At 44.1% G+C, this 14,223-nt stretch overlaps 1 protein-coding gene across 3 annotated transcripts in view; it reads right to left on the minus strand.

Annotated features, from left to right (window-relative positions):
* ARNT2 (aryl hydrocarbon receptor nuclear translocator 2) overlaps positions 1–8,370 on the minus strand; it is a 107,555-nt gene extending 99,185 nt beyond the window's left edge. Inside the window, exon 1 of one of the 3 annotated variants that reach the window (XM_055811503.1) lies at positions 7,907–8,370. In XM_055811503.1, the coding sequence (XP_055667478.1) occupies positions 7,907–7,937 (31 nt within the window). In that variant the 5' untranslated portion in view covers positions 7,938–8,370. The remainder of the gene's footprint in view (positions 1–7,906) is intronic. The other 2 variants (XM_055811498.1, XM_055811510.1) reach the window with 2 other exon arrangements.
* Between the last annotated feature and the right edge of the window lie 5,853 nt (positions 8,371–14,223).

Below are 14,223 nucleotides of genomic sequence, written 5' to 3' on the forward strand. Positions count from 1 at the left end.
AGTCAGCCACAAAATTTTACCAGCCTGCCCCTCTTCAGGACATAACTGATTAAGTTAGAGAGGCATACCAGATGCAGTCTGTTTTTACATATTGCCGTAGTATCTGGAGACTGGAGATGCACTCTACAAAACAGCATCCCAATAACAGAAGACTATCTGTATTCTCGAAAGAACTAAATTGTAAGTTAAAGAAGATCTGAGACTACTGACGTGATCTATTCATAAGAAGTTACTTTAATTCTCCTTACATTCAAAATGATCAACTTTATCCCAAGTTTTAAAAGCATTTCCAGTTCTGTCCAGGTATTACAGGCAATACAGTTTTAAAAATATACGCATCGCAAGGTCATTTAACAGCACCCAGATGTCCACCTACCTTTACTAACAGAAAGCCAGCTGTAACAAGTCCCGAAAAACATCTACTTGCATGAAATTGTGTTCTGGATTATTACTGGGAAAGTACTGGAGACCATTTTTCAAAATCAGACCTGTATATTCCACAGAAACAGGTTTTGCTTTTACCTCTGAGGAATACAAATATGCAGTGGTTTTGTTCTTTGCAGCTCAGAGATTTACTGGCATGCCTCTTCCCATAAAATATTTGCATATATCTGAGAGTCAAACTGTGCTGATACATTCTGTGTTTGCCAGGAAGTGAATGCTTCAGTTCAATGTAACTGAACATTTAAACAAGGACAGGCACCAGGACAAATGGCAGTGTAATTAACATACCAATGAAGAGCCAGTTGTTAATTACTATCCATTTCAGGCATTTTGTATGAGCAACTTACCTGAAAAGCCTTCCCATCTGCATGCTGGCAAAGCCAGTAATTAAACAATTCAACACCCCTTTTGCTTGATTAGAGAAAAAATTATAATTATTTTATATTATTCTATCTGTCACATGCAGTTGACATTTAGATGAAAAAAACCGCAGCAGCCCAAACCTAAACATTTGAAATGAATGTTATGAGCTGTCCTTGAACAGAACAGCAACATATATACATCTAGGGCAGATGTAAACTAATAGAGGCTCCTAATTTGAACCAACTGATTATACCTTCTAGTAGCTGCTGGGTTATATGGAAGGCAGCACAGTTGCTACTTAGAACAGAAAAAGTTCCACTTTTCTCCAAGGGGGACTTCAGATGCTACCTACAGAATGGAATCTGAATTTATAAGCAGTTGAAAGCTTTGGGAGTAGCTCCAGTACAATGCCAGGATTCATTTACATTTAAACAACAGTAACTGAGAAGTCAATATGTAGCTCAGCATAGCACCACAGTTAAAATATGGTAGTTACAGAAGTTGTAAGAAAGGTAGAGGCACATAAGCGGAAGGCAGGATTGAAACTGTAGGATAGAAACACTGAAGACGGGCAAAAGCGAAATAAAAGCTGACAAAAAAAGAAAGCAAGCAGAAAGTTTAGCAACATTCATCAATATGTAGAGTATCCAAAACAAAGGATTTCTCTTTCTCCCTGTGCAGATGGCTTTGCCCAAGGAAGACTAGCGTGCTTTGGGTACAAAAAAAGGAAATTACATCTATCTTGAAAACAGCTTCTAATTCATTACCCATTGCATGACTACAGCCATTAATCCATGTAAACAATAAAACCAAGATCCATGTGAGATTTTGACTATTCAGATGAAAGTTTCAATCAGCTCTTGTTAAAAAATTGGCATTCTATGTTTGGTACTGGAGTTTCAAACCACATAATTTATGCACTTTAAAGGCTAGATTTTCCTGAAATCCTGCAACATTTTGTGACAAAGTAGTTGCTTCTGGCGTAGCCAAAAAGTGGGTATTTGGTCCATGTGGGTTTATTCAATCAATTAATTTTCCTTTGGATTTTTTTTTTTTAAATGGAATACAATAAATGATTAATTTTATGAAGGTTTTTCTTTCCTAAACAATGTGCATCTATCTGATCTGGATTATAACCAGAAGCTAACGAAAATGTACAAATGCAGCCTTTCAAAATTTTTCTTTTCCTCATTTGACAGAATGATTGATACAGATGGGGTGACAGGAAATCTTTACACCTGAACAAAGGAAATACTGTTAGCAAGGAATAAACTGTACCAATCTTTCACACAGCAAGTGCTCACCTATCTTTCTGAAATTTCAATTTTTTTGCCTGTATCGTCCAGCAAATCTATTTTTTTTGCACAGACTATCTTACAGAAGTCTGAAGGAGCACCTCTATCTTCATAGATTTCTTTCCCACATAACCTTCATTGAGCACACTCTCACAGTCAAGAAAAAGAGTGTAGCTTGGGTTGGCATCCGCACACTTCTGCACCCAAGACAGTGTCTCTGCACTACACAGTGCTCGCTAGACAGAACAGCTCATTCACAGCCAGTTCCTCTATCCCTAAATACTACTGGCCACCCAAAGACACTTTGCTACAGATAAGACTGCAAAATCTGCCAGAGATCTACAACAAGACCCGAGATCTAAAGTCCCATGTCTTAAACTCAAAACCTCTCTTTCCCTTTTCTATTGCAGATTTTAATAACATTGTATTTTCTGCAGGTAGCACTTTCTGCAGGTAACGCATTTTCCATTCTTACTTGTCAGTTATGAAGCAGTAAGCCCCAAAAAAATTACCCTAAACGACACATATATCTGATTTTCACAAGCCATTTAGGCATAATCTCTGAATACATCTTCATAATGACAGCCCCATTTCTGTCCTCTTAATAACAATAATCACTACATCAACAGTGTTATTTTGCCTTGACTGTTTTGAAAAGGCTATTTTTTTTCTTGTGCTACCTAATCTCTATAGCAATTTTTCTTACTGGAAAGAAAACTCAGCAATACCATCTGGTTTTACAGAAATCAGCAGTATCTGTTTTGTTTTGCATTTTTATTAAGAGGCATGGGGAAACATTCTATTTCAAAAAATATTTGGAACTAACCACAAGCTACATATGCAAATTTTAAACAAATATTCTGTGATAGAAGAGATATCCCGAAATGAAATCTTTTGTATGCCCTATATATTAGAAATATCAAAACCTGACATTTCTTCAATGCAAGTTATTGTTCAGTACACAGTCCTGGAGGACAAAACATTATCACAGAACAATTCAAGAGGCACTATCAACTCATGCCACGGTTTGACTGAAATAAGGAGCGATTCTGCAGTACCAAAGATAGGGAAATACAAAAAGGAAAAGATCTGCAATTTAAGCTTCCCATTAGCTAACGAGTGTTCCATTTTTGAGACCTTTGTTTTAACATTATCTTAGATGACTACTTTCTTTGCATCCCAGAAATATCACAGCCCATTATAACCTCCATCACTAGAACACTCCATTTACTCCTCAGGATGCTGTTAAATTGATTTTGGAGTTTACTGGATAGTCTATAGCGTAACAAAGGGCAAAGCTGTAACTACTGTAGCAATAAACCACAACACCTTTTGGGCTCTGAGTGGAGCAGACAATTTTGAAATCTAAAACACTGAAGTGGATTTTTTTTCAATCATCAATTTCAAAGCTGTATGAGAACTAACGAAAAGAATGGCCAGATCATCACTTTCAGAAAGGCAATTCCTATTGGGAAAATGGAATGGGCAGCATCAAGAAAATTCATCCAAAGCACTTAGTAACTTGAGAGCCAACGTAAGAATGGCTAACAGATGATTTGGTTCTCAGAATGTCCAGCTGAAACGGGAGAATGATCTACCTCCACTTAACTCCCAAGTCACACAAACACATACAAACAAAACCAGCTCCCAGAACTCAATATACCTGCCTAAATCAAGAGCCCAGATGCAGGGCTGAGTTACAAGTTTTCACTGATATGACATAAAATTTGCTGTTAACTCATTACAAACTGAAAGTAAAGACAGTTTATTTAATCCTCTTTCTTCAAGGTTCAGCCCCATTTTTTTTATATCTTGGATTAGCCATAGGCTAAAAGTACCCCTGGTCAGCTACTGTGGTTGTAATAGTAATGTCATAAGCCTCAGCAACTCCCTTCTCTCATGACCCACCACCTCTCTCTCTCTCTCTCAACAAATCTCTAGTAGGTGTCCTGCTGGAGACATGTTGTTCTCCATACCTTTAGACTTTGGCTCTTTGCTTTGAAAGAGATCATTAAAGGAGTCTTAGTGACTATATGAACAACCCAGTTCTTATTTTTTTCCAATTAAATATAAGAATACAATCCTAAGGATTCACAACATCTTAAAACATAGCAAAAAATTAATCCTAAGGGATCTGTCCTCTAAGTGTAACTGGATAAAACCCTGAAATCTCATGATTTCTTCTGACTTGACTTACAAGTTTGTGTCATTTGGTAATACATTTGTGGGTACTACCCAGGGTGGCCCTTCCATCTAGGGATAACTCACCAGGAAGAAATGAAAGGATACAACCAGTTCATTTCACATCACCTAATCACAGCAGAAAGTTGCCACTCTGGGACCACCCATCAGACTAAGCCAGGTTGGAACTCATTACCCAAGACCAAGGAATGTCTCAGGACAAGAAAATGTTGAGTTCATTAAGCGTTTTATGTTTTCATCCCGACTTGGCTAATACAAGAATCACCACATCACGTACTGCACTCAAGCCAAATTTGACCCCAAAGTAGCAACAATTATGGACAAGTTTGCATTCCAAAAATATATATTTAAAACAGACATGGCACTATGTTACTTTGCTGCAAGCAGTGATTTATGAAATGCTTGTTACACCTCCACAATTTTTTTGTTCTTAAATCCCATTTAATATGCCAATCTTACTTCAGCAGGAAATAAATTAACTCCAATGCTTTGTGCCGATGCAGATGAGCTTCCCACACACCTGTATTGTGTTTCATACTTCAGTTAGTCATACAGATTGCGACAAATGAACAAAGGACTTCTAACCAGAACCCATTCCCAAGGCTAAGCATGTGGGATGAGGAAGAAAGAAGACTATCACACAGAGCCCCCCCCAGTTTTGTCAGTCCAATGTCTAGTTGCAGTTACGGACAACTATCAGTTTAGATCTAACACAGCCCAGAAAGCCCACAGAGGTGGCCTTACTCCCACCACAATTTGGTCTCTGTCACTGCAATTCTCAGGAGCCTTAGCCAGGAAAGGCTGCAAACGGCTCCCACTCCCATGAACTTTCATAACTCAAACTCTGCATTAAAAAAGATCAGTGGGAAAATGGATAAATCTGCATTTAATGTGAGACAGAAGATGCTGCTGCAGAGCAGTGCACGATTCTGTACCAAGAGATCCCACACTGGAAGATTTTCACATCCATAATTAGAGAACACACAGCTTTTCTGTCTCCTCAATCCCCATTCCACTATCTAGAATATGACTAAAATCACATGTATTTATATAGTGGTAGCTGCAAGTTAATGTCCTGCCTAAATTATCAACTGTTATTAGAACCCCAGACAATTGCTTAATAAAAATTTAATCATATTGTAATTTCTAATCATCATTAAAGATGCTTAACAAGTTAATCTCTCTATTGTGCTCCCCTAACATTGCAGATCAGAAAGTCAACTGGCGTAAGGCAGCACAGCTTCACCAATACTAATAGGGCTACTTTCACGTTACTCCAGCTGAGGATCTGGCCTGAAGAGAAAATAGTAGCATTAAAATCCTCTTGCTACACCTTTTGATTTTTTCTCTGCACTGCTTTGCATTTAATCCAAAAAATAACAAAATCAACAGATAGTGATTTAAAAAAAAACACACCAGAAATCAAGGTTTTTCATGCAGCTCTATCTTCTGCTGTCCGTGGTAGAGCAAACACAGCACTGCATAATAGATCAAAGGTCTCCTCTTCTTGCCTCTTTACAGCTCAAAAATTCCTCATTTTGACTTCGTCCATGCATAGCTACATTTGTCTGACAGCAACGCTCACGCAAAGAAAACGTGGGAGGATCATTAACAGCCAGTGAGTTTGTCTTTCAGCTGAGATCTGTTCCAACTGCCTAGACGAGGAGTGAAACGATGCTCTGTAACCTCAGCCTTGCAGAAGTAGGTATTGGGTCACTTCAGGAAACCAACACGTCCCCTCATCCTTCTGGTGGACCAGCAATCTGTGCTTAAGAGAGTTTGAGGACCACACTGCAAGTCAATTTTAACTGTGTCAGATCATTGCATGGAGATGCATACAGAGTCAACACACTTGGCTCTCATTTCCCTCATATTTTTTTTATGTTTCTTCGATAATCTCATAATGCTGTTGAAATTCAAAGTAGTCAGGGAGAACAACTATGAAGCCATACCCTGAGGCTGCTCTGCGGTGTGTGCATACCATACCTCCTGCAACCACATCTTTTTTGTGGCTTCAGCTGCAGGCAGGTAAAAACAGAAAGCAGAAGTGGTTAGTGCAAAAGGGCCACGAGGCTCTGTACTATAATTCAGTGGTTTTAGCACAGACCTCTAAGTGGTCAGGGCTGTTCCTTCAGTGCAGAGCTTGGAGGAGCAGACAGGAGAATGGCAAACCCAACTTAAGTCAGAAAAGGCTGTATGTATCCTACTTTGTCTGCAAAACAGCTCACTGATTCTAGCTATGAGTGCACACAATGGAACTCTCCATTATCATGCACAGCCTGGTATCCTGGAGGCTAAACAATATTAATTTAATAACCTTCCATTAAATATTGATTTTCATTTAATAAGTAGAATTCTGATATTAAAACTTAATCTAATTGGCAAAGACCTGTTCCTTCTTACTTCATTGACACTTACTGAACCAAATTGTTTATTATTTGTCATATTCACTTTCAGTATGACAACTACATGACCAACTACAGCAGGTTGTAATATAAAGAACAACCTTTAAATGTTAGTTGGGGTTTACTCAAACAAACTGACCCTTAACTGTCAGAACCGAACCCAGCTCTACAAAAAAATGACAAAACGTGACCATGCACTAAAGCAACTAAAACTGGAATGCACCTTTGATAAAAATATTCTTATTAGTATTGAGCCCAGTGCAAGATCCGTTGTCCCACTTACTTTTAGTGTCAGGTACTTGTTGATCCAAGTACATCTCCAAAATATGTACCATGGCATTGCATCTAGACCCACTTTATCACCCACTCAACAAAACAGATGCTGCATCTCAGACACCTAACACAGCATCAGGAAACATCCTCCCTCACAAAAATTTCAAAAAGAAAATTTTAGCAAGTTTCTTCTCTTAATAAATGTAGTAAAGTAGTATTAACAAGAGCATTTCTTGGGTCCTTTGGCAAGAAACCAAGCGCACGGCAAAGACCCTGCACACCCTGAGGTGCCCCCACTCAGTTTCGACACCCTGGTGTGTTTCCAAGCAGTGCTTCGCAAGCCGGTTTTGCTTCCCGACAACAAACCTGGCCAATGTAGAGGCAGGAAAAGCAAATACTCCTACCAATTCCCAGGGCAGCCGTACGCCTGCACGGTGCAGCCGACACCCGCCGCCCCCGTCCCCGCCGGCTCGGGCAGGGGAACACAGGCTCTCCGCTCCCTCCCCTGCCATATGACCGCGTATGCTTATGCAAAACTGTTCATTTCTGCAGTGCCTACACCCAACGGCAGCGACACGGCGGCAGCCGGACTCCTGCAGCCCGAGGAACCCGCCAAGGGCTCCCGGCTCCCTGGCTCGGTCCCGGGGCGGGCGGGCGGCTCCTCGCCCGGGGCAGCCCCGCTCTCCCCGCCGCCGGCGTCGCGCCCCCCTCCGGGCCGCAGCCAGCGGCCGCCACCGCCCCGCGGGAGGAGCCCGGGGCACAGGGCAGAGCAGCGGGGGCTGCCCGCCCCGCTGCGGCGGGGACCGCGCCGTCCCGGGGCCGGGAGTGTGCCTACGGCGGGGAGGGCGTGTTGTGCGGCGGGGCCACATGGGGCGAGACGGACTCCCTGCAGCGCAGGGGGCGACGGCAGCAGCAGCTACTCACCGGGAGGGTTTACCGCCGCCGGCGTTGCCATCTTGTCTCTGAGAAGAATTAAGACAAATGCAAGAGGGGAGGAGGGATGTTCTAGGCAGCCCGGGGGAGGCGGGGGAGGGGAAGGCAGCCGGCGCCAGGGCGGGCGGGCCGGGAGGCGCGGGGGCGGCGGGCGGCTCCCGCCCCGGGGCCCGGCGAAGGCGCTCCCCACTCCGTGCGGGGCGGCCCAAGATGTCCGATGGCCCCCGCGCCGCGTCTGCTCATGCGCCGCTCGCAGTGAGCATGTGCCGGGCGGCCGCACATGTGCGCTGGGCCCGCGGCCGCCGGCGCCCGGGCGGGCCCCCCCCGCGTCTCGCCCCGCAAAGAGCGGGGTGAACGTGCCCTGCGCCCGCTCCCACACTGGCCGCCCCCCTCGGGACTCGAACCGGCGGCCCCTGTGCACGCTGCTCCTCACGGGGCGCGAAGTCCCTAAGGGAGAGTGCTCTGGTGGAGGCCCGCGCGCGGGCGAAAGGGGCGGGGCGGGGTGGGGCAGTTGAAGGCTCCGCCCCCGCTCCCAAAACTGAGGGGAAGCGGTCAGGCGGCTGCCACTGCCGCCAAAACAGAGGGGGAGCGGTTAGAGGGCTACCTGCTGCCCCTAAAACTGAGGGGACGCAGTTGAAACGCTATCTGCAGACCCCAAAACTGAGGAGAAGCAACTGAAGGGCAGCCCGCCGCCCCGAAAACCGAGGGGAAGCGGTCAGAGGGCGCCCCTCAGACCCCACAACTGACAGGAAGCAGTCAGAGGGCAGCCTTCTGCCCCCAAAACTGAGGGGAAGCAGTTAAGAAGGGCTTCCTGCTGCCCCCAAATTTGAGACGAAGTGGGCAGAGGGCAGCCCGCCACCCTAAAACTGAGGGGAACCAGTTGAAGGGCTGCCCACTGACCCCAAAACGGAGGGGAAGTAGCTCAAGGGCTGCCCACCGCTCCCAAAACTGAGGGGAAGCAATTCAAGGATTGCCTGCTGCCCCCAAAACTGAGGGGAAGCAGTTGAAGGGGCTGCCTCCTACCCCTAAAATTGAGGGGAAAGCAGTCAGAGGGCAGCCCGCTACTCTAAAACTGAGGGGAAGCAGTTGAAGGGCTGCCTGTTGCTCCCAAAACAGGGGAAGCAGCTGAAGGGCTACCTGCTGCCCCCAAAACTGAGGGGAAGCAGGGTCAAAGGGGTGACTTCTGCCCCCAAAACTAAAGGAAAGCAGTTGATGAAGGGCTGCCTGCCCCCCACAAAACTGACAGGTACCAATATGGGGGCAGCCCTCCACCCTAAAATTGAGGGGAAGCAGTTGAAGGGCTGCCTGCCACCCCCCTAACCTGAGGGGTATCAATTGAAAGGCTGCCTTCTGCCCCCAAAACTGAAGGGAAGCAGTGGAAGGGCTGCCTGCAGCCCCCATAACTGAGGGGAAGCGGTTAGACGGTGGTCTGCTACCCTCAAAACTGAGGGGAAGCAGTGGAAGGGCTGCCTGCTGCCCCCAAAATTGAGGTTAAGCAGTCAGAGGGCTTCCTCCTACCCCCAAAACTGAGGGGAAGCGGTCCCAGGGCGGCTCACTGCCACTGAAACTTAGGGGTTGGGTGGTGGTGTGGTCTGCCCAACATCCATGAAACGGGGGGGGGGGGGGGGGGGGCGGTTGGGGGGATCAAAGGGGTGATTTCTGCCCCCAAAACTAAAGGAAAGCAGTTGAAGAAGGGCTGCCTGCCGCCCACAAAACTGAGAGGAAGCAGCTGTAAAGCTGCCCGCTGCCCCCAAAACTGAGGGGAAGCAGTATGAGGGCAGCCCTCCACCATAAAATTGAGGGGAAGCAGTTGAAGGGCTGCCCGCTGCCCCTGGAATTGAGGGGAATAAGTTGAAGGGCTGCCTGCCACCCCCAAAACTCAGAGGAAGCGTTCAGAGGGCTGCCTGCTGCCCCCAAAATTGAAGGGAAGCAGTTGAAGTGCTGCCCACCGCCCCCAAAACTGAGGGGAATCAGTCAGAGGGCTGCCGGCTGCCCCCAAAACTAAAGAAAAGCAGTTGAAGGGCTGCCTGCCACCCCCAAAACAGAGCGGAATAATGAATGGTGCCCGCTGCCCCAAAAACAGGGGAATCAGTCAGGGGGCTGCCTTCTGCTCCCAAAACTGAGGGGAAGCAGTTGAAGGGCTGCCTGTCGCCCCCAAAACTGAGGGGAAGCAGTTGAAGGGCTGCCTCCCACTACCAAAATTGAGGAGAATCAGTTTAAATGCTGCCTGCCACCCCCAAAACTGAGGGGAATCAGTCAGAGGGCTGCCGGCTGCTCCCAAAACTAAAGAAAAGCAGTTGAAGACCTGCCTGCCACCCCCTAACTGAGAGGAAGCACTCAGAGGGCTGCCTTCTGCTCCCAAAACTGAGGGGTAGCAACTGAGGGGCTGCCTGCCAGCCCCAAAACTGAGGGGAAGCAGTGGAAGGGCTGCCCATCACCCCCAAAACTGAGGTTAAGCAGTCGGAGGGCTCCCTCCTACCCCCAAAACTGAGGGGAAGCGGTCCCAGGGCGGCTCACTGCCACTGAAACTTAGGGGTTGGGTGGTGGTGTGGTCTGCCCAACATCCATGAAACGGGGGGGGGGGGGGGGCTGCCACCTCTGAAACTGAGGGCCCTGTTGAGAGGGTGCAGCAGGGGGCGAGCCATTAGATAGCATTACCCTACCCACACACACAGTGACGCGGGGCTGGCAATCAGCTCGGGCAAGAGCAAAGTGAGCACTGTATCTTTCGGGGGGAAAAGCCATGGTGTCACCTTCATGTTACAAATACATTAAGCATACGTATGTCTGTAAGATGGAGGACTTGGTGCTTCAACTGGATAGTACTACACAGAAACATCTTAGTCCTTTATTAATAATACTGATTTCCTGGAATTACAAAGGAAAATGTAATAACTCCTGGAATTCTTTTAAAAATATCCAGGAATTCAGTGACAGATCATTCTGTGCTCCTCCGGGTGGAGTTTCAGAATTGTATCACATCCCTCTCAAAGCCGTGGTTTCCCTCATGCTACGCTCATGTTCAAGCTAAGCAGCGCAGCTGAACAAGTGATCCTTTGTAACTTGCTCAAGCTCGCATTTTAAGGCTTTCCATTAGGAACAAGGACTAAAAATACCCTTTCAATGAAATCTGAGATTTTTCTCATAATCTCATAACTCAGGTCTTTAAGGGGGGGGGGGGGAGAAAAAGAAAAAGCAAAAAAAGCAGTATCACAGCATTAACAAACTGCAAGATTTGTGGAAAGCCACCAGTGTGGTAACTGCAACAGTCACAGGTAGTATGTATGTAATACTGGAAAAAAAAAAAGGTTTTTTTAATTGCTTTTTCACACACCTGGAATGCTGTGAAGGGCTGTTAATCTTTAAATGCCTCCCCATGGCTGTGCTCAGTTGCCCTGAACAGCCCTGCAGAAGTTGATGGGAGCACTCAAAATAAAAAGCTGCAAATCAATCCCTTGCTTTGCTGAATAAGTAACCTGAAACAGTTTATCCATTAAGATGTAAATTGGCAGAAAGAAGGAGAAAGCATGGAGGCTGTGTTTACTCATTTCCTGTAGATGAGTTTAATCAGAGTAGCATTAAATGCTCCTGCTTATCTAGAAAGTTTACTTTATCTTTGATTTATTGTGCTTTTGCCTATCAGATGTTGAGCTGTTTTCCTAAGCATCTTACTGCTTTAGTGCCTGCTGTGGAGTTTTGGATGCTCAGCAGGCAAAATTCTTATCTTAAGGCATTTATCCTGCTAATACTAGAAGACTGTGTTAATATCAGCAATTTTGTAAATACAGCTTATTTCCATTCAGATAAAAGGTGTTTTCAGAGAACCTTGGTCACAGTATTTCTAGATTCTGACCTTTAATGAGTAAAGCAACGTTTGGAGTAGCTTACTCTGCTGCAGGAAACAGGTCATAGCTCAATTCCTTCAGGGTTCTATAAAGTCTCATGTTCAAATTGCACAGGTAATACCATTCATGAAAGCTTTTCCATGAGCCTTCATTACGTCAAGTTACATACATGCAGAAAGGTTAAAGGGCCAAACCCCTAATACTATAATGTTAGCAAAATACCTTACAAAACCATAATTTATAGTATTAGGTACTTCTGAAGTGTCCTCTGAAGGCATTTACAAGTATTCATGCGTTAAACCTTATCTCTCTCTTACCAGAAAAGCATTAATATTTCTTACTTCATTTATATTTTAGAGATAGGGAAGCCACCCTGGAAGAAACAAACCCAAAGAGCTCTGACAGTGCGCTACCATAGCTTCCAATAGATGTGTGGAATAAACCATGCAACAACTGAGTATAAAACAATGAAACTAGTCAACTGTGTGTGCTGTCCTCTTGCGTAATACCCCATGAGACATTAGATTAGCCCAGAAAAAGCGCATTACAGCCAGTATATTTGATAACTGTGCTCCGCCTAAATAAGACCTTAGGGCTTAGAATGGAACACATTCTATCAAATCTACTGTGATTCAGGCATAATTATGCAAAATAAAGCTTTTTGCTTTTTTCTTTGGTATGACTTTGTTGACTTGCTCCGTTCAGTTTAATATGCAAACCTTTGTTCATTTAAATAGATTGAGAAATGAGACTGATTTTCTCTCCTCCCCATCTTCTCTATCTTAATAGGCAGCATTAGCACAGTCTTTCAGAAACCCTGAAACAATCCATAAATGAACAGAACTATTCTCTGTTGATCTGTAATAAAATACTTGCTATCTCATTCTGAGCCTTTCTGTATCTGTGATGAGATCTGTAACACTGGTAACTCAAGGGAGAAACCATCACTCCTCTTAAAACTGTGTTCTAGTAACAGTGGAAATGCATGCTGTGTTTTACTTTCACTGTAATACAAAGAACGCATACACAGTAAACCACAAAATCAACCTAGTTACTGAATCCATGTTTCTCCAAGTTCCTGCCAAGCTGTGTACTTGGAAACCTAATTCCTATGGAATGGAGCTCCTCACAAGTAAAGCAGAGACAGCACTGGACTCTACCCTTGCACTTGCCAAGAGACGAAGCAGTGCTGTATCAATACCAAGCACAAAATATAATGCATATGCAAGATAGCAATATGCAGAATTTTTACTGTTCATGTGACACAACAGGGAGTGCTTCACTTACCATATTAATATAATTACAAACAAGTGTTGACACGATGTGTAGGAACAGGAAAGTAAACGAATTAAGAAAAGTGATTTTTATCTCAATCTTGTTATGTACCAGAGAATGTCTGTTAGGTGTCTTTACAGTGATTGTTTCCAATTTAGAGGTCTATTATCACTGATGGTAGTTCTCAGCATACATCTTGGCACTAAAAGTAGATCAGTTGAGCACTGCAGCATGCTGTAACTGCTTTTCATTAACACCTTGCCTTTGAAAGTTTGGCACAGGCCTGCAAATTGGAAGACCTGGACTTGCACCTATGTGTTTTCATCCTATGCCATGAACTAATAATTTCTGAAAGACTTTTGTTTCTTAAATAGAGGAAAGCGATTTTTTTTATTATTTCCTTTGAAAAACTGAAGTCTTTCCAGGATGGCTTACTCCATATGAATAAGTAAAGTCCAGAAACCAAAAAAAAAAAAACCACAAAAGAAAAAGGTAATAAATTGGAGCAAATAAGAATATATGTTCAGTGACAAAAATGGGTAAAGAAGGTCTTTGGCTTTTCTTACCAATTTGTGACAATTCCACTTTAACAGAATTGAAAAACAAGGTCTGAAACCTTGAACCTACAGTTCCCCAGTAAAACTTTCTTTTCTGGGGACAGGAAGCTAAGTGAAGTTTCAGACATTTTAATCCGGTATGATCAAAACCAGGGATGTTTTAATAAAGTCTGATATTTTAATCAGACCTTCCAGCTACATTCTTTGATCTGTGTTTCCATTGTAATTGAATTAATATATTGCACCAAATTCATCCAGAAGTCTCAGATAGTTTGGAATGAGTTTGATATGTGTATATTAAGCAACCCCATCCACCCAAGTACTTGGAACTGGAACATTACATGCCCCTTTTTAATTTGTTTCGTCACGTATGGATGACCACACTTGCCTAAATAAGCTATAGAAAAAATGATGAAATTGAAAACATGAACTATCATAGGAAGGTCTTAAAAACATTTGTTAAGGAAATTACAACCTTTTTCTTTATAAAGTATTCCATATAATTTAAGAGCAAATTGTATTGTCCCTATACAATGCAATAAAATACCTCGGTAAGAATGTGGAAGTTATATTAATCTCTATTTCGTCCTAGAGGTATAGAAATGTCATTTCTATGCTGTTCTCTACAGTT

The sequence above is a fragment of the Falco peregrinus genome, chromosome 1 (genome assembly GCF_023634155.1).
Source record: "Falco peregrinus isolate bFalPer1 chromosome 1, bFalPer1.pri, whole genome shotgun sequence".
Taxonomy (NCBI): domain Eukaryota; kingdom Metazoa; phylum Chordata; class Aves; order Falconiformes; family Falconidae; genus Falco; species Falco peregrinus.